This window comes from Capsicum annuum, chromosome 3 (assembly GCF_002878395.1).
Source record: "Capsicum annuum cultivar UCD-10X-F1 chromosome 3, UCD10Xv1.1, whole genome shotgun sequence".
Lineage (NCBI taxonomy): Eukaryota > Viridiplantae > Streptophyta > Magnoliopsida > Solanales > Solanaceae > Capsicum > Capsicum annuum.
In genome coordinates, this window is record NC_061113.1 from 234,865,883 (window position 1) to 234,890,300 (window position 24,418).

General features: G+C 36.0%; 1 protein-coding gene and 2 pseudogenes across 6 annotated transcripts; all 3 read left to right on the forward strand.

Annotated features, from left to right (window-relative positions):
* The first annotated feature begins 706 nt into the window (after positions 1 to 706).
* Positions 707 to 22,297, forward strand: LOC107862938 (serine carboxypeptidase-like 2). Of its 6 annotated transcripts, none has more exons than XR_001672061.2 (16): positions 738 to 954; positions 1,033 to 1,178; positions 1,875 to 1,951; positions 2,039 to 2,161; positions 2,321 to 2,423; positions 4,750 to 4,787; positions 7,158 to 7,259; positions 7,369 to 7,455; positions 7,535 to 7,687; positions 7,888 to 7,959; positions 8,029 to 8,147; positions 8,258 to 8,371; positions 8,459 to 8,504; positions 8,641 to 8,781; positions 8,928 to 8,978; positions 21,424 to 22,297. XR_001672061.2 is itself a non-coding variant. In XM_016708655.2 (14 exons), exons 1-14 carry the CDS (start codon positions 779 to 781, stop codon positions 8,722 to 8,724), a joined length of 1,440 nt encoding a protein of 479 aa, XP_016564141.2. In that variant the 5' UTR covers positions 738 to 778; the 3' UTR covers positions 8,725 to 8,879. The 6 variants fall into 6 exon arrangements, 1 of the variants encoding a protein (XP_016564141.2); XR_007053719.1 differs by having other exon boundaries at positions 21,445 to 22,297; XR_001672066.2 differs by lacking the exon at positions 8,928 to 8,978 and having other exon boundaries at positions 707 to 954; positions 21,692 to 22,297.
* On the forward strand, positions 8,928 to 14,606 carry LOC124897107 (annotated as a pseudogene).
* On the forward strand, positions 21,469 to 22,297 carry LOC107864995 (annotated as a pseudogene).
* Positions 22,298 to 24,418: the final 2,121 nt, after the last annotated feature.

The window sequence follows — 24,418 nt, forward strand, 5'->3', positions numbered from 1 at the left end:
CGTTCAAAGATCATCCTTATGAAATCGAATACCAAAAATTGTCCAAACCAAAGGCTCTTAGCTCACTTTGCTCTAAGTGATTCCTATGAAGATTTTTCACCTCAAAAGTACTTCAAACACAAGGATATAGATCGTGAAACTTATTCTCACTTGGAAATAATTTCTATTAAAGCTTACACACGTAGGAACAACAGTTCGATTTCTAGTTCGAAATGTGGGGTGTTACATCTCAATATTAAAAAAAAAACAAATGCAGTCTAAAGAAGTTTATATATTTAACATATACATTTGTATATGTTTCTAAAGTAGTGTATAAATAGTGTGTATATGTTGTATGTATATTAGTTAAAGTAGTACATATATTTTATTGTACATATATATGTGTATATATTTACTATACACTCTAAAGCAGTATATATTTAATGTATGCATATGTATATGTATTCTAAAGTAGTATATGTTAAACGTATATATGTTATATTTATATTGTTTAACGTATTTAAAATGTATATATGTGGATATATTGAAAAAAACATTTAATTTTGATTTATTTTTTTAGGCTTGACCGGATTTGACCTGTGTATAACCAGGCCGGTCCCAATTTGTTTTAAAACAAATATTGTTGGGCCCAATACCGGACCAAGGGCCCAGAATTGGCGGTAACAAAATGGGTCGATTTTGGGGTGATCCGGCCCGGCCCTTTTGACAGGGTAATTATCAAACTAGAACAATAAGTAGGTACTAAAAAGCAGAAAGCGCAGAGTGTTGAGCAGGGGAAATGGAAGTGGGAAAGCTGGTTTTGGTGTTGAGTTATTTACAATATGGATACCCTCTATTTTTCCTTTACGTCATCTTCCTTTCAGTTGAGAGAACTCCACAGTCACATGAAGTATCCACTTCCTCAGTCAAGTATTTGCCAGGCTTCGGTTTTCTTCCTTTTCAACTTGATACAGGGTATTTTCTTTTTCTTATTTCTACAAGATATTATATATATATTTCATTATTTGTTGAGTCACTGCTGGGTACTTTCAGATATATAGGAGTTGGTGAAGGTGAACAAGTGCAACTTTTCTATTATTTTGTGAAGTCAGAGTCGGATCCTGAAACCGACCCGCTTATACTATGGATCACTGGTGGACCCGGTTGCTCTTCACTTGAAGGATTGACTATGGAATTTGGTAATCTACTTTCACACTACACTCGCTGGGACCTAGAGATGTTGTAGTAGTATTTACTTAATTTGTATGTTTTCAACTAGGATACTATTTTAGTTCTTTTCTCTGCTGCTAGTGGTTACAACAAGTGGTTCTCCTTTCTTTCTTTTTTTGTTTATACTATACTAATAATAGTTACAGTTTAAATTTCTGGATCAACACATATTCAAAGGTAGTTGGTGTAGCGGAAGAATTCATGTCAGAATTGGACTTGAACACTGATGTAGAACCCAGTATCAGTGGCGGATCCACCTTGTAATCAGGGGGTTCGAACCCCTTCGACGGAAAATTATACTATTTTTATACGGTCAAAAATATTTTTATGTATATATAGTAGATGTTGAACCCCCTTCAACTAGTCCATATGTTTACTTCTAAACCCCTCAATGAACTGCCCAGTATCGATATTTTCATTTTTAACAGAGGAGAGAACCCAAGAGATGGATGTTAAGTTTTTCTTTCAAACGCCTATGATCTGATAGTTCACATACCATTCTTATGTTTTTCGTCATGACGCACATCGGTAATCTGTAGGGGGGAGGGTCTCCACAAAATAAGTAGGAACAAAAGCACCATCTTTTTTGTTTTTTTTTTTTTAATTTATAAAGTATAAACTAGATATGAAATAGATTAATCAATTCTATTTGCTAAAACATCTAGGTCCTCTGCACTTTGATGATATGGAGTATAATGGTGATTTACCTACTCTATCATTGAATAACCATTCATGGACAAAGGTGAACACTTACCTTACTCTTTAAGAAATACATATAAAATTTGAATGATTCCAGATTGTTGAAATTTCCACAAATGAAATGGTTTAGGTGGCAAGCATAATCTTTCTAGATTTGCCTGTGAAGACCGGATTTTCTTATGCAACAACAGAAAAGGCAAATAATACAGATAATTTACAAACTGGCGAACATGCTTACCAATTTCTTCGGAAGGTAAATCTTTCATTTCCATTATGTTTCTTTGTGCTCTTTTGTTTGGGTTTGAAAAGTTTCCATTATAGTTGAAATTATATAGCTTTTGCATTAATCTTGCACAATTTGATTTTCTACATTTTGCATTAATTTGCTAATATCTGTATGAGCATTTTGTAGTGGTTGGCTAATCATTCAAAGTTCCTACAAAGTCCAATATATATTGGCGGTGACTCGTACTCTGGGACAACTGTTCCAATTGTTGTTCAAACAATATCAAATGGTAAGGTTTCAATGGATTAAAACTTTGACTTCGCCATCAAGAATTTAATTTAATCTTGCTGTCTTCTTCATTGCTCTAATTTCATTATAGATTTGAATTCGTATAATTATTATTTGCTACAACATCTATCCTCAAATTTTGAAGTCCACAACTAAATAAAGTCTTACAATTATGAATTGAATTTGTCTAAATACTACTCTCAGATTTCTATGGCAGTTTGGACCTATTAAAAAAGGGATCTCTATGTAGTTTGATCAATTGCCATATATCCAGAGATTATATCTCCGATATTAAGATATAATTAATGATTAGTTCATGTGTGCTCCATTGTAGTTTCATTCATGCGCCAACTAATTGATTGTGAAACATAGAAGTTTTAATCTATGTGTGGATGGTATCTTTTAGGCTCTCTGTTTCATGTGCTCTTAAAAGGATTGGTAAGACTACAACAATGACAAGGATAGCAAGTTGTAAGGGCTATATTGACACGATACAAACTTGGATGTATCAAAAATAGCCACAAAAACAGTACACAACACAATACAAAACCGAGAATGCTACACAATAGTGAGATAATAACATGTATATCCACACCAAAACAGCAACAACACTACAATAACGTGCTGAACAACAAGAATACAATAACAATATTGTAGAACAACAAACACATGGCTACAAGAACACAAGAACAACACTACACGATTACAATGAAACAAAGGGATAGATAGATAGACAATTGATGGTATAATCTTAAGAACCCAAGAGCTTATTCCACTCTTGGACCCTTAACGCCACACACAACAAAAACCTATCTCTTACGTGACACAAGATCGGATTCCACCTCTCAAGCCTCGACATTTCCAAGCAAAATACAATCACTAGTGATTCCTCACTAGCTCTTGACCTGGCGGTGCCTCCAAGGGGAGAGGACTTGTGTTCTTATGACTTGCAACATTATCCAAAAACTAACTAAAGAAACCCTACAATGTTCCTTATATAGTACATTACATAATAGAAACTAAAATGACCAAAAGGCCCTTAAGTGATGGGCGCCCATCAAGTGTAGATTAAGTGTAGTGTTTGGACGGTATTAGTGTGCATTTTGGGCCTCTTTTACACTTCAATTGCACACACCAAGTCTCGGGTCCAACACGCACTCTCATAAGTCCATATCTACGATTATTCTTGTATCATCTATCTACTCCATACCAAGGAATGTGAGCTCATGCGCTTGCTTTGGACAGGATATCGTAGTTTAAGAAAGTATTGTTGGCTAAAGTGACTTTGAGACTTTTCCTTGCAAATACAGCCTTATTGCTTTCCCCTGTGAGAAGTTTCTGCATCTGATTTGATAGTATGACTTTGTGTGCAAAGTGAGATTGATACTGCTAGTGTTCTGTTATGAGGCTGCAACAGACGTACTTGTGCTACCTTTAGGAAGACAGTGTGAGTGTGATAAAACACGCAAGAGGGAGGTGAATTGAGTATTTAATACATTTTCAACTTCTTTTTAGGAATTAAGAACTTTCAACAGTTTGAAAACAGTTGTTCGAACAATCTTAACACAGCAGTAGTTAGAGCGAACCTAGAAAATAAGTTACTAGCTCTTAATAATCAGAATAATAAAGAATCCAAAGAGTAGACAAACTCAGATTTTATGCTAGTTCCGTCCAACAACGTGATTCCTAATCCAGTCTTCCTTCAACTTGAAGGGGTTCCAATATGATTAACTTCTTGTTTTACTTGAGTACAAGTAACAAGTGGTTTTACATGCGCATTACAGGCATATGGGTTAGTTTCTTGATCACCACAAACGAATTTGCGCCAGTGTGGTTTAATACTTGGTCACCACAGACAAACTTTTGCCCAACTCTTCGCAACAGCTGAGAGCTTAGCAATTCAAGTTTTCTAAGTACAAAGAGTTAAACCATCCTGCAACTGTTGAGATAGTTTTCTCTTTGTAGCGCAGTGCTCGGTAATGAATGCGTGTGTCACACCTACTTGTTCAACTTTATACATGTTAAAGTGTCTACTTGTGCACACCCAAAGTTGGAAGGCATAGATTCCAGATGAGGCCAAGTTAAAGGGCACTTTTATGTAACATGCCTTTCTGTATTGTTTCATGTTTTAGTGTAGGTTCTTCATCGCAGAAATTTTGCACAATGTATTGATATAAATATGTATGCATATGTATATGTTATAAGCAGCCTAATGTTCCCTCTTCACTGTGCAAGGATTCCATTTGCAGTCAGTTATAAGGATTTCAATGCACTTCTGCTTTACACGTAATTTACTTTGACATTCATTAGAAGTTTTAATCATGCAGGGAATGATGCGAAGACCAATCCAGTGATTAATCTTAAGGTTTGTGATTTTGAAGTCTCTCACTACTGCCTTAAACATATGCTGTGTGTGTACCCATATCCTTTTAATAAAAAAAGGTGTACACATGTACTTGACAAGGGGTGCCATATAGGAGACTTAGATAGGCATAAGATCTACCATATGGATGTGGCTGACTGAAAAACTCTTTTTTTTGCCAAACTTCCTCTGTTAACTTGTGCAATCAAACAAACTTGGACACTAGATTTATCGATGGGAAATAGAGATGGAGCAAATCATGGGGTCATGGGGCAAAAGAAGAACGAAATGAAAATTCAATCATATGAACAACAACAAAAAATGGATTTTTGTGGTTCGCCGATATGTCTGTTAAGAATGTTGTAAATGAGACTATATACTATTTAGGATTAGTCAGAATTAATTCTTTCCTGTGTAGGCAAAATACTTTTTTCCTATTTTTGCACTTACACATTCACTATTTAAACCAATTAGCTTGAGGGAATAATAAATCTTAGTTTCTCTCAATTCTCTCCTCTGTCTTAGTTTCTTACATGTCGTTGGATTCCTTCTGTCAAACTCTTGCTGTGCAATCTCCACAGACGTCAGGGAGGAAAATAAGATTGTCAAATATTCATTTGTTGATGACCATAGAGGTTGTCTGATCAACTTCAGTTTCTAGAAATGTTGTGTTAAAACCAGCACGACTACTATGCTCTCTTTAACAATTTAAACCTCTATATGAGAATCTCACAAACTTCAACAGTTATTACTAAGACAAGACTGCTTATAACAATCACTAAGTAGGACACCAACAACAATAACAACATACCCAGTGTATTCCCACAAAGTGGGCTTTGGGGAGGGTAAAGTGTATGCAGTCCATACTACCGCAAACGAAGTAGAGAGGTGGTTTCCGATAGACCCCCGACTCACTACAAATAACCGTATAACAAACATAAAAAACATAAAAACAAACAACAAAATGGGATAACACACCACTAGATAATAAAAGAAACAAGACGCCCACAAAGTAATACTATAAACTATCTATCCGAAATTACAAACATCACCAAAACACCATGAACAAGAAACTACCAAGCACACACATAACACTACGACTACAGGCATAGGAACAAACAAAGCACTCCTTCCTACTAGTAAGGACGCACTCCTACCCACTAACCCTCTACCCTAATTCGTGTCCTTCACACCTTCCTCTCAAGGGTCATGTCCTCCATAAGCTGTAACTGCCATGTCATGTCTAATCACCTCCCTCCAATATTTTTTCAACCTACCTCCACCCCGCTTGAAACCATCCATAGCCAACCTCTCACCACCTCTGTACTAGGGCATCCATGCACCTCATCATCACATGCCCGAACCATCTCAACCTTACTTCCCGCATCTTGTCTTCCACCAAAGCCACTCTCACCTTCTCTCGAATAATCTCATTTCCTCTATCTCTCCTAGTAAGTCCACCTATTCATCTCAACATCCTCATCTCCATCACCTTCAACTTTTGGATGTGGGAGTTCTTGACTGGCCAACACTCCGCTGTAGAACTTGCCTTTAAGCTTAAGAAGCCCCTTCTTATCACACAAGACTCCCGAAGCGAGACTCCATTTCAACCACCCTACACTAAGTAGGATGCGACTAACACTTGTATAATAGGTCAGACATTTAGTATTTAAATGTACAGTAGCAACACGAGGTCCTTGACAATTGCAGCCTACTTCAGTCACTTGTGTGTATGCCATTAGCATCTTGAGGTACATTTCTGATGTATGCATCTTATAGTAGTCTCTTAATTTCCTGTCAGATACTAGAGGTTTTCTTATAGAAAATTTGATCTTAAAGTGTTCCGTCTTAAATGTCACTTAACAAAATTTGACACAATCATATTCATTATGCCAAATTATCTATCATCTTAGAATTGATGACACTGTCTATGGGGCTGCTCCCCACTAGATTAAACTTCAGTATATCCTAATACTGTTGTCACATTTATAAGAAAAGGAACTTACTTCTCTAATAAGTTTGGATGTAGCATCCTCAAATTCGCATGAGAAAAATAAACCACCGCACATGCATGCATACAGCATTACAACTGACTATATCCAAGCCAAGTTTAAGTGCATGTGTTGAGACAATGATGTAGGAAAATACTAAGGATGATAGAATTGTATGTGCCGGACTCTCTGTCTACGTGACCACAAATGGACGCGTTATTTGTGAATTGTACCATCTGATTCTTTTCTAAAGCATATAACATGAGATGTGAAGACCTAAATTGACTACATCCACTCATTGTTATATTTTTTATGTCAATTCATACTTGAAAAAAATCGTAGGATTACATACTTTTTTCTTGAACTTGGTAACATATTGTAGGGTTACATACTTGGAAATCCTATGACGATTAATCCAGATGAATTAAACTATAGGATCCCATTTGCTCACGGTATGGGACTTTTATCTGATGAACTGTACAAGGTAAGCTATTCCTTCTTTTGCTTTAATCTTCCGTCTGCAATTTCTTCATCACTTTCATTGCTGTTATTGCATTTCCCATTGACTCTTAAAACTTTTTGGTTCTTTGTAGGTGTTATTGTCCAACTGTAGAGGAGAATATCAGAATATAGCTCCAGAAAATTCAGCTTGTTCTAATAGTGTTCAGACATTCAATAAGGTTCACACTGTTTCATTGTTGGTGCTGCCACCATTTTCCTCATTTCAAATGAAAATTTATACAAGCCATGCATTTCTAGTTATGCGAGGGAGTAAATCAAGAGCATATTCTAGAGCCTATTTGTGATCGTGTTTCGTTAAAGAGATTCAGATCAGTTGGCTGGAGAACATCCCATTATGCGAAGCTCCACAACCTCAAGAATTCAATGGTGCTTCCCGGAGTTAAATGTCTTGTAAGAGTTCATAATCCATAATTACATTTATATAGTATCAAACTACATTCTAAATTCCTTTTCTATAGTTTTAGATATTAATTTTTTGGTTGGGTTCCTTAGATGTTCAATATTGCAGACTAATTAGTGAAGGTATTCAAATCTTCCACATGAATATTTTATTCCTACAATAATAACTTGAATCAGACTTGGCCATGCAGGAGGACTGGCGCAAGCTTTCTATTCATTGGGCCAATGATGACAGCGTTCGAGAGGCTCTTCATGTCCGAAAGGTTTATCTTGTCTTGATAAAAGCATACGAGTTAAATGAAGTGATAATTAATTTAAAAGTCCAATTCTAGGGAACCATCCAACATTGGACACGATGCAGGGGAGACTTATCTTTTACATACAATGTCAAGAATGTTGTGCCATATCACACCAACCTTAGCGCTAAAGGTTATAGGTCACTTATATACAGGTATGACAACTACATTTTATGCTGTTATATTCGCAATCTCATGATCTTATCTATTGCTGGACATGGTCATCATTATCATTTACTGAATCGGAAAACAAATGGAATTGCAGTGGTGATCATGATTTGACTATCCCCTTTATTTCAACTGAAGCATGGATTAGATCACTAAACTACTCAGTTATCGATGATTGGCGGAAATGGATTGTAAATGGCCAAGTTGCTGGGTGGGTAATCAAATGCTTTTTCCTCTGTTTCTGACCTTAATTAGAGAAATTTAAGTTGTTTCATCTTTTGTTTCCATTTTTTTGTAGCTACACGAAGACTTATTCTAATAATTTGACATTTGCAACTGTGAAGGTAAGTTACTCGACATTACTTTCACTCTTAATTATTTTCTTTAACCCTCTTTTAGTTTTCCAATTATTTTTCGAGTTCCTTAGCTGTATTCGGTGGATTAAGTGTGTAAAGTTGTACTGTGTGCCATCTTTTTCAGGGATCAGGCCATGTTGCTCCTCTTTGGAAACCTTTAGAATGTTTAACCATGCTTACAAAATGGATCTCTTACAAACAACTTTAGGTTTTCTCAAGGTTTAGGATGCTGATAACTGAAATGGATGATGTTGTTTCTTAACTGGTTAGTTGCTGAATCGTCTCTTTATTTGTCTTTTCATATCCTGAATCCGCCTTTGCTTTTTGCAAATATTTGATGTTTATTGAGCTTTTGACTCTCCACCTATGTGTTTTACCTATGTTGTTCGGACTCTTCAAAAATGTCATTAGATGCATGTCGGATTTTTCAAAAGTTGGGCAACTTTGGAGGACGTGACACGGGTACGACAACATTTTTAAATAGTCGGAGCTACTTAGTGTTTTACCCATCACACTTAGGTTTCTAGAAAGCTTGTATTACCATTGGATCACAATAAGCATGGAACTTCTTTGTTATATATTTTCATCCTTCAGGATTGACTTAGGCTGCATTTTGTTTCTATTAGGATTCAGACATCTGGATCGAAATGCATATCTGAATAATTAAGATATTGTCTTCAAATTTGAAAAGTGAATGGTTAAGACTAGTTGTTTTTCAATATCTGAATATGCAGAATTTATATATTTGCATATATAATAAAAAAATATAGTTCAAATAAAAAATAATTATATACTCGAAAAATATTTGATTTAATACAATAAAATTATTAGTTGATTGGAAAAAAATATTTATATTTATTAGTGATAATGGAGATGGTTTGTAATAGTGGCGGTGATGGTAATGATTGATGTTAGTGATTAATAATTGGTGGTGATAGTTATGATGGTAGTGATGTTTGGTATTGTAGTGACTGTTATGATGGTGGCGATTGGTAGTGATGTGAAGTTGGTTGATGTTAGTAGTTGGAGGTGTTGATTGTGATAGCTTAAAAATGAATGCATGATGGTTGATGATGTGTTGGTGGTAGTTGGAGATGTTGTTAGTTGTGATGGTGGAATTGATTATTAGTAGAGATATACTGTAGCGATGATGGTGGTTGAAGCAATAGTTAAGGTGGCGACACCAGTGACAATGGTGGTGGTGGTGGCGGCTGAAGAATGTGTGGATGCTGATAATGTGTTAGTGGTGACACTAGTTGTGATGGATGAGTTGGTTAGTAGTTGAGATTGGCCGATAGTGGTTGATGATGGTGGTGGTGTTGGCGGCGTTGGTATTGACGGTAGTGATAGCGGCGGATATAATTAAAATAAAAGAGGTGATAGATATAGTAGCGGCTGAAATAGTGAGTAGTAGCAATTATGATTGTGAATAGTGGGGTTGTGATGGTGGTGGTGGTTGACAGTGGTAGTGGTAGCAGAGGTGGTTAGTGGTGGTGACTCATGATTTTGGATAGAATGGTGGTGAATATTATCCAACACAAAAACACCTCTTAGTGATTAAGACTCAGTTCCAGATCTAAATGATTAATACCTATTCAGATCTATTAAGAGTCAAAATCTTAATGAAAAATAAATGCAGTTAATGGTCCGAAGTCTGAATCATTCAGATTTAGACCCCCATTAAATGCAAACAAATGAGGCCTTAATCTTTCTACCCTAATTTTGTGTTCAAAATGATATTCACTTTTTTGAAAACGAAAATTCTCGAAAGCACATAAAATTAACATGTAACCCGTGGTGGAGCTACAATGGTGGAAGGATGGTTAGTTGAACATTCTTTGTCCGAAAATTATATTGTATATATGGGTCAAATATTGGTTTTAGTGGATAAACAGTTAATCTTAACACTCTTGACATAGTCAACAGTTATAGCTCAGCCGGTCAAGGAGGAGTCACTTCCTCATATTGTCACTTAATTTAGGAAAATGTCCTACTAAAGTCACTTATTTTTTTATTTTTTTTTAATAATATCATTCAACTTTATACATTTTCCTCTCAAACTAAGAATTATTAAAATAGTCCTTATTCTTTGTGGGGAAAATGAGCAAAATAGTCCCTTAAGTTAAACCGTGAATTTAAATAGTCTTTATTCTTTTACTTAAATATTAATAGGCCTTGAACTACATTTCTCATTTTTACTTCATTACATACTCCCTCTATCCCATTTTAGTTGGGCACTCCATTTTACACAGTGATTAAGAAATTAAAAACTGAATGAAAATTTTATTATTTTACTCTTTAGCAATATTAATGATATGGGCAATGAATATTGAAATTGAAATTGTTCACATTTTAATGTATCTATGAATTGTAGGGGTATCATGAAAAAAATTAATTGATTCTATTTTGATCTAGTAAGTGATCATGATCAACAAACATGAGTCATTTATTTTTAGTAGGACGACTAACTAAAATAGGACGGAGGAAGTAGTGAAATTTAACAATATATATCACAATATTAAAAAGCAAAAAATAAAATAAAATTTTGAGATGTATTTAGTTTTTAAAGTCAATTTGAAGAGGTAATATAGTTTTTTCCCAAATCAAAAATAATATGTAAAATTTTTAACATTTTTAATTACACAATGGTTATATGAATTTTTCTAATTTTATTTGATGTTGATTGATTTATGATATTATCGTGATGTACTTTGTCAATATTTTAACTTATTATAGAAATTCCTTAAAATATTTATATATGGTTGTTTTTCTACTAGCTAGAGAGGCAGGAGGTTGAAGAAATTCACCGTCTTCTATATGAATTATAAATTTTCTGACAATTATTTTTAGAAGAAACTAACAACTAAATTTGAACGATTATAAAAATTAATCATAAAATAAATAAATATAAAATATTATTTTAGCACTGAACTACTAAGTATCAATCACATTTTTTTGGTGGAATACATATTTTAATAGTATAACTAGAAGTTGAATTAAAATTATACACACTATTTTTTATAGTTAAAAAGTTATTAGTATTTCTTATTGTTAAAGAACATGGATCATTTCAATCCAAAAATTAACTTAAGAGACTATTTTGGTTATTTTCTTTTAAAAAATAAGGACTATTTTAGCAATTATTAATTTGTAAGGAAAATATACAAAGTTGAATGACATTATTGGAACAGAAAAAAGATAAATGACTTTAGTGAGATACTTTCCTAAGTTGAGTAACAATATAAGGAATTGACTCGTCAAGGTGTGCAAACGATGTGAGATTTCTAGTTCAATCGCCACCAATATAGGACATCAATTGCCAGCTGTGCTGCTTGGATTGCATCCTTAAAGCCCATATTTCAAATCAATAAATTTAATTTTAAATGGAATAATTTATTTTTATTTGTCAATTTCATCATTTGATATATGTTCATCCTCCTTTATATTCTCCATTTTTCTTAAAGAAAAGACAAAAACCATTAAAGTTATTCCGAAATTGCAAAAAGACACTTAAAATTTGGGGGTTCTATTACCCTTATTCTTGTTCAAAGTGATATAAATAATACTCACCACCGCTTTATTCATAATCATCAATCACCACCACTAACTGCCTCTACCGCCGCCACCTAGCCACCAATCACCACCTCCACCTCCACCATCACAACCACCATTCACAATCATAATTGCTACTAACCATTTTCATGACGCTACTCGCTGCCATATCTACCACCTTCATTATTTTAATTATATTTGCTTCTATCACCACCGTCAACGCCAATGCCAATGCCAACACCATCACCATCATCAACCACTATTGGCCAATCCCAACTAATAATCAACTCATCTATCACAACTAGCACCACCGCTAACTACCACTAACACATCATCAGCATCCACACATTCTTCGGCCACCACCATTGTCACCAATTTCTCCACCTCTACCACCGCTTCAACCACCATCATCATTATAGTATATCTCTACTAATAATCATCTCCACCATCACAGCTAATTAACAACATCTCCAACTACCACCAACACATCGCCAGCCATCATGCATTCATTTTTAAGTTATCAGAATCAACACCTCCAACTTCTAACATAAACCGACTTCACATCACTGCCACCACCACTACATCGTCACCATCATAACAGTCACTACAATACCAAACATCTATACCACCACAACTATCACCATCGATATTACTAATCACTAAATTCAATCATTATCACCACCACTATTACAAACCATCTCCATTATCACTAACAAATATAAATATTTTTCAATTAAATAATAATTTTATTGTATTAAATTAAATATTTCGATATAATTATTTTTTATTTGAATTTTATTTTTTATTATATATGCAAATAAATAAATTTTGTATATTCAGACATTGAAAAACAAAGTCTTAACCATTTAGTTTTCAGATTTGAAGACAATATCTTAATCATTCAGATATACATTCATTCAGATGCAGATGTCTCTAAATCTTAATAAAAACAAATGAAGCCTAAGTATGGTCCTATCACCACTCTCAATATTACATCTCGTTCAGTCATATTTGTATCCAGCCACTCCTTAGCATACCAAGCTTTAGTCCAGAAAGACGTTTTCTTTGACCGGCCAAGGTTGTACACATCAGTTCAATTGTCAATAGTAATCAGCGCATCATCTCCTCTGCCCTCTATGGCACCATATGGTGGCTCCTCCGTAGAAACCTGACTTCAGAAATACTCCATCCTCGCGTCAAGTCCTATTCCAAGCGAGATCTTGGGTGTTAGGTATCCTCCTTCAACAGCTCCGTCACCCCTAAGACGATTCTGTGAGGTTAATTAATCATTTTCAGTGTGCTATGTTCTGTCTTCTTGTCCTGATGTGTTTTAGGGACAAATTTGATGAACCTCAAATCAAACAAATTGAAAATGTACTGCGCAAGTTGCTCCTGGGTTTCCCACTGATTCAATATACTCAATTTCTTTTCTAGAGTTGGAAAAATAATTTTTAGGAATCGCTGAAAGGAACTCATTGAACTACGACAAGAGCAGGAAGTATCTTGATTCCTCTGATTGACGCAAGACGCAGTGCCAAAGAACAAAAGCTCGAGCATAATGATGAATTTGTGGTGGCTTATGTGGATACTTTGTTGAATTTGGCATTGCCAGAAGAAAACAGGAACCTCAATCATGGAGAAATGTTAAACTCTCTGTAGTGAATTCTTAAGCACCGGAACTGATACGACGTCTACTGCCTTATAGTGGATTATGGCCAACTTGGTCAAAAGTCCTTCCATTTAGGAGAAGCTATATTAAGAAATTGCCAGTGTAGTAGGAGACAAACAGTTCATAGAAGAGGTGGTGAAGGAAGAAGATTTGCAGAAATGCCTTACCTGAAATCAGTGGTATTGGAAGATCCTAGGTGGCATCTACCTAGTCACTTTGTGCTACCACATACGATGATGGAGGAAGTAGAACTGAACGGCTATGTCATCCCAAGGAAGCCACCATCAATTTCATGTTGCGGATATGGGTTTAGACCCAAATGTATGGGAGGGTCCCTTGGAGTTTCGGCCGGAGAGATTCTTAGTGGAAGGATGAGATAACGAAGGGTTTGATATAACAGGAAGTAGGGAGATCAATATGATGTCGTTCGGCGCTGGGTGGAGAATATGTTTAGGCTATGCGTTGGCTATGCTTTACTTGGAATATTTCGTGGCCAAATTTGGTTTGGCATTTTCAATGGAAGCCTCTGGAAAGTGACATTGATCTGTCGGAGAAACACGAATTCATTGTTATGATGGAGAATCCATTACGAGATTATATTTGCCCCTGTTAAACCGAAGAAAGTAGAGGAAAATAATCCACCATTAATGGAGAATCTCAAGGAGTAGAACAATTATAGAGAGAATTCTGTAAAGAGTAGTAGAAAGAGAAATTTTTTTGCAGTGTTCTCTAATGCTGATACATGTCTATTTATACAACTCATTCACCAGCTGAAAATATCTTGTAACTAACTATCTCTAACTACCTAGTTGTTGTTCTAGAATATTCTAGAAGCGTATATGCATAAATACCACTAAGTAAAATTATCTACAACCAGCTACTTTGTACTTAACTTTGCAACTCAACACTCCCCCTCAAGTTGAGAATGGAAGTATATGTCTTTCATTCCCAACTTGGAAACCAGATAAGCATGTTGTTGATGTCCCAGTGCTTTAGTCATCACATCTGCTGGTTGTTCTTGACTACCAATGTGTATTGTCTTGATTAGTCCTCATTGTTTCTTCTCCCTAATAAAGTGACAGTCAATCTCTATATGCTTGGTCCTTTCATGGTAAATTGGGTTAGCAGCAATTTGTAGAGCTACTTTATTATCACAGTGTAGCGTCATAGGTAACTCCACATCCATTGTAAGTTCTGTTATCAGCCCCTTCAACCAAACTAGCTCTGCAGTAGCATGTGCCATGTTTCTATACTCCACTTCAGCGGAGCTTCCAGAGATAGTAATTTGTTTCTTAGCTTTCCATGGGATCAATGATGGTCCAAGCTTAATGCAATATCCAGTACCTGATTTCCTTGACATGGGGCAAGTTGCCTGTTCGAGTCACAAAAAGCTTTTACCTGATTCGTCTCACAACTTGATAACGGAAAGACCACGAAACACAAAAACAGCCAACAACACAAAGACAACCGAGAACAAGATGGAAATTCACCCTCGGCAGCAACACACAAAATCGTGAACAAGAAAAAGACAACAACAACAAAAAACCCAGTGTATTCCCACGCAGTGGGGTCTGGGGAGGGTAAAATGTACACAGTCCATACCACTACCTCCGCAGAGGTAGCAAACGAAGAACAAGAAACAAACACAAATATTGCAAGGAAAGTAAAGGATAGGCAAGATGACATAAGGACTTACGAAGAACAAGAACCCAAACGTGTATCAAACATAAAGACCCTTAAAATCCCCAAGTACCAACACCAATCTTCTTGCGGTGACCGCTAAGCGAATCAACTTCACCTCACAACCACCGTTTCTAAGCAACGTACAATATCAACTTTTCCAAGCTCTATACTAAAGATGACTTTTCCAAGCCCTAGACTAAGAACTACACTCTCAAAGAGAGAGAACTTTCAATGTTTCAAATATTCATCATCAAAAACTAAGGAGCATACATAGAAAAATGACCAAAATATCCTTAATGAAAGGGACAGCCATGGAGTGTCTTTCCAACAAGTGTAATCCCCAAAATACCCTTAATGAAGGGTGCTTCTTCATGTTCCAAAATCATGGGGTCATGCTTCAACACATGTGGTCTCAGGTTGGCATCACAGGTAAGCCCCCACGCAATCTTCCACACACGAGTTTGCTTTATGGCATGCTCAAAACGGGTCCTCCATGCATGTTCTTGTGTCCTCGAGGTGACCAAGTCTTGAGTGTTTATGCGTTAGCCTCCAATGATGTCTTCAAAAGCATAGATGGTCATTTGGCTCGTATCATCCTCCCCTTCTTGAAAAGGATTCAACCTCGAATCCATACCTTACAAAACTAAAGAAAGGACAAACAAGCACAACTTCCCCATGGAATGGGGGTTAGGGTTAATAAAACAAATAACATCATCATGCCAAAGTGGTACATACTTGAGATATAACCACGAATCCTTTGTCTTCGTCATGAAAAGTTTAGTAAGAATGTTACAAAGGAAATGGCTATGACAAGTATCAAGAGATAAAGAAACTACAAAGGTCTTAATGGTATCACTACGTCCAAAAGGTAAGGCTACCTTTGTCTTAGGAACCATAAGGCACAATTGTTTCATTACTTTTTCAAGTGGCCTCATCAAACGTGGTGCCACTATTTGTCTCAAAGTCCACCAATCCCACATAGCATTGTCATTCAAACAAGTGGACCAACCAACAAGACCCCTACCTCTACTTAATGCAAACCCAAAACTAGCATGGATGTCATGATAGGCAAAGAGGTAGTATAGGAAAGAATTAGTAGTATAGGAAAGAATTAAGTGTAAAGACATGCACGGGTGAAGACAAAGCATTTAAGCACATACACACTTTTTCCTTCAATCAAATGGACAACTTGGCATCCACAAGTTGGGATTCATGCAATTTAAGCACAAGTGTGTTACGCAAGGATGCACATTTAGAGACATTACCCCAAGGAGTCAATGACATCTTTGCCCTCAGGTTGTCAAGAAGAACTACACATTTCTTACCCTTAAAGAGTAATCTCATCTTTTGAAAAGAGATTTCCACCTTTAGAAGGAATGTTGTCACACCATAGTGGGTTAGCATATAGGCTATAGCTTTCAAGACAAGCCATACCATCATTCTCACCATTAGGTTCACTAGGAGTGATTATATCATCTTTAAACAAGACATTATACCTAAAGAGAGTATGATCTATCCCGCGGGCAGATTTGGAACAAGCAAACTCACTCTCTAAAAGTGCATTATCAAGTTTCAAAGATGTTTCAAGCACATGATTTTCCCTATGAACCAAGCACACATTAGACTCAGCTCACGGATTCACTCCTATTCTTTTGACCAACATTTTCAAGCCCGTCACACACTTGAGATTCATTAATCACATGGGCAATTTTCACACATAAGTTGATCAACACAAGTTTCACAAGACGGTGTACTTTCACTCAACACAATGGCTTCAACACTAGGTGGACACAAATCGATCTTACAAGAAGAGTCGATTCGGTCATCAATAGGATCAACTAGTGTATCCATACTCACAACATGTACATCATCAACAAGTGGCAAAGAATCAGTGGACTCACAAATAGGTAAGCTACTACTCACATTCAAGGGCTACTAGCCACACAATCATCATTCACATGCACAAAGGTGTAAGAGTTAAGCTATTTTACCTTGAAGTTCTTGAGTAGATTCTTCTTTGCCGTGGTGTAAAGGTTCCCCACATGCTTCGACAACAACTTCTCTTTGGCCTTGTGCGCCTTCGCTTGCCATGTTGGTGCCTACACAATTGTCCTTAAAAATAGGAGGACAAACATAGTTAGCACGGTTTGGTCGCAATCCCCTCACTTCACTACACACAACCTCTCATTTTTCCACTCTTGGATTGCCACCTTGCACACCTTTACTCCTCTCAATCTTTTTTCTCATTTTCATTCGGATTGAAGTGAGCACGTCTCTTTGATACTTGGGCAGAATGGACGTCATGAGATGATTTCCTCATCAGTCTCTTACAACATTAGGCCAATTTTGCACATTTGAAATTTTATGTTGTGCAAACCAATTGGCACCCAAGCTTACATGACCGAATGTCAAGCGAAAAAATATCGCACCATACCTCCTCATGGTATTCAAATTGGGAGAAGACAATCTTCACCCTCTCGGTAACCTTAAACCTGTCCAAGGAATATGGAACAAGTAAAGGTGTTCTCGAAACACCCCCAAATAGTCAACCATGGATGGAAAGATATAGTTCCTATAGCACCTATCATCTAGCACAATGAGGCAGCCCGGTATCCCACAAATGATCACCTTTTCGAAGTGAACATTCCTTCTTGGATCAACATTGTAAGGCACATGGGTACCCTTTCGGCTTTGGAGATGCATACCCTCTTCTTCTCGTGGGACAACCTCCACTATAGCTAGTACAACCATTCACACCATGTCGACCTTGATAAAAAGTACTACAAGGTGAAGAATATGAATTTTCATACTCCACACGTGCACTCTCACCATAGCTCTCATAAGCTTTGCAAATGAAAGGTTTATACCTTACACCAATTCTAGTTTCAGCTTGGGAAGTGTAAGACCCCCCATACGTCCCAACTTCATCATAAGGACCATCACAAGGCTCTTCATCATCTACATGTTCACTATAAGCACTAGGCGCTTCATTCACCTCATTTTCCCCCTCAAACCCGTAACCCTCAAATCTGTCTGTGCCTTGATCATAGCTATTTTCATAGCCCCCATAATCTCCAACAACTTCGTAGCCATAAAATTCCTTTACTACAATCATAGTCTCCTATGTCGTAGTCACAATAATCCACGGCTATCGAAGACATGTTCCCCTTATACCTCCTTGTACCTACAAAATGAACAAACAAGATAAGTAGTAGAAGCTTCTCACCAACACTCGTATGCACTCACCTTTGTGATCCTCACAATTGGAGCGGCGAATATTGAAAGTTGCTTATACTCCGGTAATCAATAAGATGTCAATCCTACTTAGCGGCCGGAATAGATTCTTGTTTGATCAACTCAAGACACAAAATAGAAAATTCTACTTACGAACTTGAAACAAAAATTTACGACGAATTTAAAACAAGAAAGCACACAAATAACAAAGACACGACGAAAATGGATTCAAAAAATAATTCACAATCTAGTAAGTGATTACTAGTTGCTAATTAGTACTAGAATTAAGAAATGAAACTAACGAAACAAAGAAAAGAAACTTTAAAATCTGATATTTTAGCTTCAAGGTTTTTGGATGTGGCACTTTGATGACATGGCAATTTGGTGACATGGTAGTTTGCAATTTGGACTGATCAAATTTTAATTTGGAAGAGTGAAAAATCAGCTGAGGGAGGGAAAACACCAGACTTGGAGCCTTTTTCAAAATTCAAAAGACTTTGACTTTCCTTGCACCTTTTTGGCAAGACACCTTTTTGAAAGCCTTTGTCTCATTTCCTCTTTTGTTTGTCTTGGTATGTGCCCTTACTTCCTTTTATTAATGAGTCTTTTTGAAAGTCCTATTCTCCCCTTTCTTCTTTTGTATGTTCTTTGGGATATGTTTCAAGACTAACAAAAGACCACTCTTTTCTCCACTCTTTAAGATCAAATCACACCTATTGAATGTTCTTGTTCAACAATAAATGATGAACATGAAGAACAACAAGAATATTCAAAAGATTGAAACTAAACCAAATGAACTCCAAATTGAATGATTTTGGTTTCCTTTTGCTCACGTTAAACTCCACAACACGACCACACGTTCTTCAAGCCACAATATCAACAACAACGCTTCCAATTTCGAGCTTCACCTTACTAGTGTCTTCAACCTTCAACTCAACAATGGTGAACAACTCAACCACCACTCGGATTAAGCTCAAATCCAAGATCTAGACTCACTTAGTGTTAGGGAACAAGAACCTAACACTAGAAACAAACAAAACACACTAAAATCTCCTAAATCTAAGCCTCAAATTTCAGCCCAACCACAAAAACGGGCTAGATTTCTTTTCTTGAGATTTTCGATTTTTCTACACTTCTTTTTGTTTGATTTTTCAACTAACAAGCCCAAGGTTGATTTTGTTGGAACAAAATCAATCCTTGCTCTGATACCAAATGATAACGGAAAGATCACGAAACACAAAAACAGCCAACACAAAGACAATTGAGAACAAGATGGAAATTCATCCTCGGCAGCGACACACAAAACTGTGAACAAGAAACAAACACAAATATTGTAAGAAAAGTAAAGGATAGGCTAGATGACATAAGGACTTACAAAGAACAAGAATCCAAACGTGTATCAAACGTAAAGACCCTTAAAATCCACAAGTACAAACACCAATCTTCTTGCGGTGACCGCTAAGGGAATCAACTTCACCTCTCAACCACTGTTTCTAAGCAACATACAATATCGGCTTTTCCAAGTCCTACACTAAAGATGGTTTTTCCAAGCCCTAAACTAAGAACTACACTCTCAAAGAGCAAATGACCTAATAGAAGACTATTTATAGGCTAGCTTATATTTCATAGAAAAATGACCAAAATATCCTCAATGAATGGGGCAGCCATGGAGTGTCTTTCCAATAAGTGTAATCCCCAAAATACCCTTAATGAAGGGTGCTTCTTCAATGCTCCAAAATCGTGGGGTCATGCTTTAACACTTGTGGTCTCGGGTTGGCATCAAAGGTAAGCCCCCGCAATCTTCCACACACGAGTCTGCTTTATGTCATGCTCAAAACGGGTCCTCCATGCATGTTCTTGTGTCTTCGAGGTGACCAAGTCTTGAGTATTTATGCGTTAGCCTCCAATGATGTCTTCAAAAGCATAGATGGCCATTTGACTCGTATCACAACTGAACATGAGAAGTCCTAGACCAGGTTGTTTCTTTATATATTTCACCTCATTCAAGGAAGCATCATAGTGTGATCTTTTTGGAGCCTGCATAAATTGGCTCAAACTTTGTACTGCATATGAGTATCTGGTCTGGTGATAGTTAAGTACAACAACTTACTGATTAACCTTTGATACCTCCCCCTGTCTTCCATAACATCATCTCCAAATTATACATTCAGTGATGTGTCAAACTCTATGCTGGTCAGCTTCAGGTTTTGTTCCATTGGAGTCTCTCTAGGCTTTGAACCTACCAGACCTGACTTGGAGATCATTTCAAGAGTATACTTCCGTTGTACCGTCAAATTCCCTCCTTTAACCTGTCAAATTCTATTCCTAGAAAGTATCTAAGCTCTCCAAGGTCTTTTCATTTTGAAGTTTTGATGCAGAACTTCCTTTGCATTTTGAATTTCTTTCAAATCATTTCCTTTTGAAAGAAATCATTTCATAGTAATCAGCGCATCATCTTCTCTGCCCCCTACGGCACCAGACGCAGCTCCTTCGTAGAAACCTTGCTTTAGAAATACTCCATCCTTCTCGCGTCAAGTCCTATTCCAAAGTGAGATCTTAGGTGTTGGGTATCTTCCTTCAACAGCTCTGTCACCCCTAAGACTATTCTTTGAGGTTAGTTAATCATTTTCAGTATGCTATGTTCTGTCTTCTTGTCTTGATGTGTTTTAGGGACAAACTTGACGAACCTCAAATCAAACAAATTGAAAATGTACTGTGCAAGTTCGTCCTGGTTTTCCATTGATTCAATATACTCAATTTCTTTTCTAGAGTTGGAAAAATAATTTTTAGGAATCGCTGGAAGGAACTCATTGAACTACAACAAGAGCAGGAAGTATCTTAATTCCTCTGATTGACACAAGAAGCAAGGCCAAAGAACAAAAGCTCGAGCATAATGATGAATTTGTAGCGTCTTATGTGGATACTTTGTTGAATTTGGCATTGCCAGAGGAAAACAGGAACCTCAATCATGGAGAAAACGTAAGCCTCTGTAGTGAATTTCTAAGCGTCAGAACTGATACGATGTCCACTTTCTTAGAGTGGGTTATGGCCAACTTGGTCAAAAAACCCTCCATTCAGGAAAAACTATATCAAGAAATTGCCAGTGTAGTGGGAGACAATCAGTTCACAGAAGAGGTGGTGAAGGAAGAAGATTTGCAAAAAATGCCTAACTTGAAAGCAGTGGTATTGGAAGGTCCTAGGCGGCACCCACCGAGTCACTTTGTGCTACATGGGGAAAGGATGAGATAACGAAGGGTTTGATATAACAGGAAGTAGGGATATCAATATGATGTCATTCGGCGCAGGGAGGAGAATACGTCCAGGCTATGCTTTGGCTATACTTCACTTGGAATATTTCGTGGCTAATTTGGTTTGGCGTTTTCAATGGAAGCCTCTGGAAAGAGGTGACATTGATCAAATTCACTGTTATGATGAAGAATCCACTACGAGATTATATTTGCCCCAGAGTTGTTTCCGTTTGAATTTAGTAATTGGTTCTTTTTATTTGCATCTTCTCTGTTGATAGACTTCCATCCCATGGGAAGTTAGAGGGAAAATGATGGGTAATGCCTTGTTGTAGTGTCAGCTCAGCTTGTTTGAGTGGTTGACTGATACTTTAATAAAATATTAGTTTTAATTGTTATTTCGATTTGAAGAATTGTAGGAATCGCCCACCAACTTAGGGACTTGGTTTTTATCTAAATAAAATGCACACCCAATATTTTACATGAAAACCTTCTTACTCGGGAAGTAAAAACCACGACCTACCACGTAGAATTTTCAAACACTTCACTATCTTTAAGCAAACTCGAATACAGACTCCATGGTTTCAGGATTAACCTCTGAACTCTTAGCAACTTACAATAACTTTATTACAAGACTCTGACGCAATAACTCTATTGCACACACTGAAGTAGCTAACTCTAACTGAATCAATTACGAGTTAACTCTAGTTTCAATGTCAACTAACTCTAGCTGACACAACCAACAACAAAAACACATAATATACACTTACAATCTGTGGACATCGAGAAGTAAGTTAAACATTTACAAACCACTACACAAAGACTCAAACACAACAAGAGCTTAAGATACAAATGATGACTAAGTAGATCTCTGTTGCAAGTGAGGCTTTGGTTGATAAACATTTGCTTCAAAGAGAGATTTGATATTTTTGCATATGGAAACTTAGGTTTTCTTGTTGTATCATGTTCCATATATATGAGATAAGAAAATCTAGGATGCTTCTAATTGGCTAGGCCAAAAAGGTGTTGCAGCTTTGCCGCCTACTTCCTATCATACGGTACTTTTTCCAACTGTAATACTGACTTAGTGTAGGAGAGTAGACGCGATGAACCTGATCCCTGAGTAGTTGCAATATTATCAGCAAAACACTATGCAGGACTCTTCATGAACCAGGTCTCAAGATAGATGGTTTGTCGATTGTCAAAACTAAGGACTTAACAAGATTTTATTATTATGTATCCAGTGGTGTGCGTAGGAATTTTCATAAACTGTGTCAAATTTTAAAATGAGAACAAATAAATGAAATATTATAATATCATTAGAAAAAGGAAAAACTACAAAAAATAGCATACTTAAGACTTAAATTATGAAAAATAGTAACACGTTAATGAAATTACATTGTTTAGCAAACGTAATATTATTTTAAGTGTGGTCCCCCACTTAATGCCTTTGAGAAGTTACCATATATAACGTACTCTTTTTCATGTCATTGATTTTTACTTTACCTTTTATTATTTGAAATCACTTGGATTCCTCTTTCAATTTTTTTCCTTTCCCATAAATTACTCTTATTTTAATTAGTAGATTTCTTTTCCAAATCAAACTCAATTATGAAGATTATTATTTTCATGATATTCAAAATATCACTCTCTTATATCTTTAACTTTTTTTTCTTGGTAGTTTTTTCATTTTTTTATCGTTTTATTTTTTTATTTTAGTTTCTTTTTCTTTTTCATTTTTCTCTTTCCACTTTATTTTCTCTCTTCTACTTCTCTTCTTTATTTTTCCTTTTTCTCTTTTTTCGTTTTCTTGTTTTTTTCTTTCTCATTTTTTTTGTTTTCTTCTTCTCTTTTTTTTTTTTTTTGTTTTTGCTTTTACACTTCTATTTTTAGTTTCTATTTCTTTTTCTTCTTTTTTTTTTCTTTTCTCACTTCTTTTTTTTAGATTTTTCTTTTTCATTTGTCTTTTTCTTTTTTTCATTTTTTTTTACTCTTCTATCTCTATTTTTTTTATTTTTAAAAGATAAATATCTATATAACATATACATATTTAAAAAATATATAAAATAAATAGACATATAGAGATGCATATATATTTAAGGTAAAAAACATACATATATATCGGCATATGTATTTACAGAAATGTATATTTGCATGTATATATAAACATATAGGCCAAACCCATCAACAATCCCCTAAACTTGGCATCATCTTTCACTTTGGCACCTTAAGTGGACGTTGTTCATTTTTTGCACCTCAACCAGCTATTAACTGTGTCATTTTGATTTTTTTTTTTACAGTCAACTAAAATTATAAAGAATGTATAATACACACGTTGCTGACATGGCATAGAACCAATTAAAAAAGAACACGTGACACTTTTTGTATAAAATAATAATTTTAAATAATTATAATTAAAAAATCTATTTTTAACTAATTAACTTAAATCTTTTATAATAAATCAATAAATAAATAACCTCCCCCCTCCCCTTTTACATCTTTTCCAAACAACCTCCAAT

Coding starts and splice junctions, on each gene's coding strand:
- LOC107862938 (XM_016708655.2), top strand. CDS start 779: ATGGAAGTGGGAAAGCTGGTTTTGGTGTTGAGTTATTTACAATATGGA. Junction 7,456..7,534: donor GTGTTCAGACATTCAATAAG/GTTCACACTGTT, acceptor ATGCATTTCTAG/TTATGCGAGGGAGTAAATCA. Junction 8,505..8,640: donor TGACATTTGCAACTGTGAAG/GTAAGTTACTCG, acceptor CATCTTTTTCAG/GGATCAGGCCATGTTGCTCC.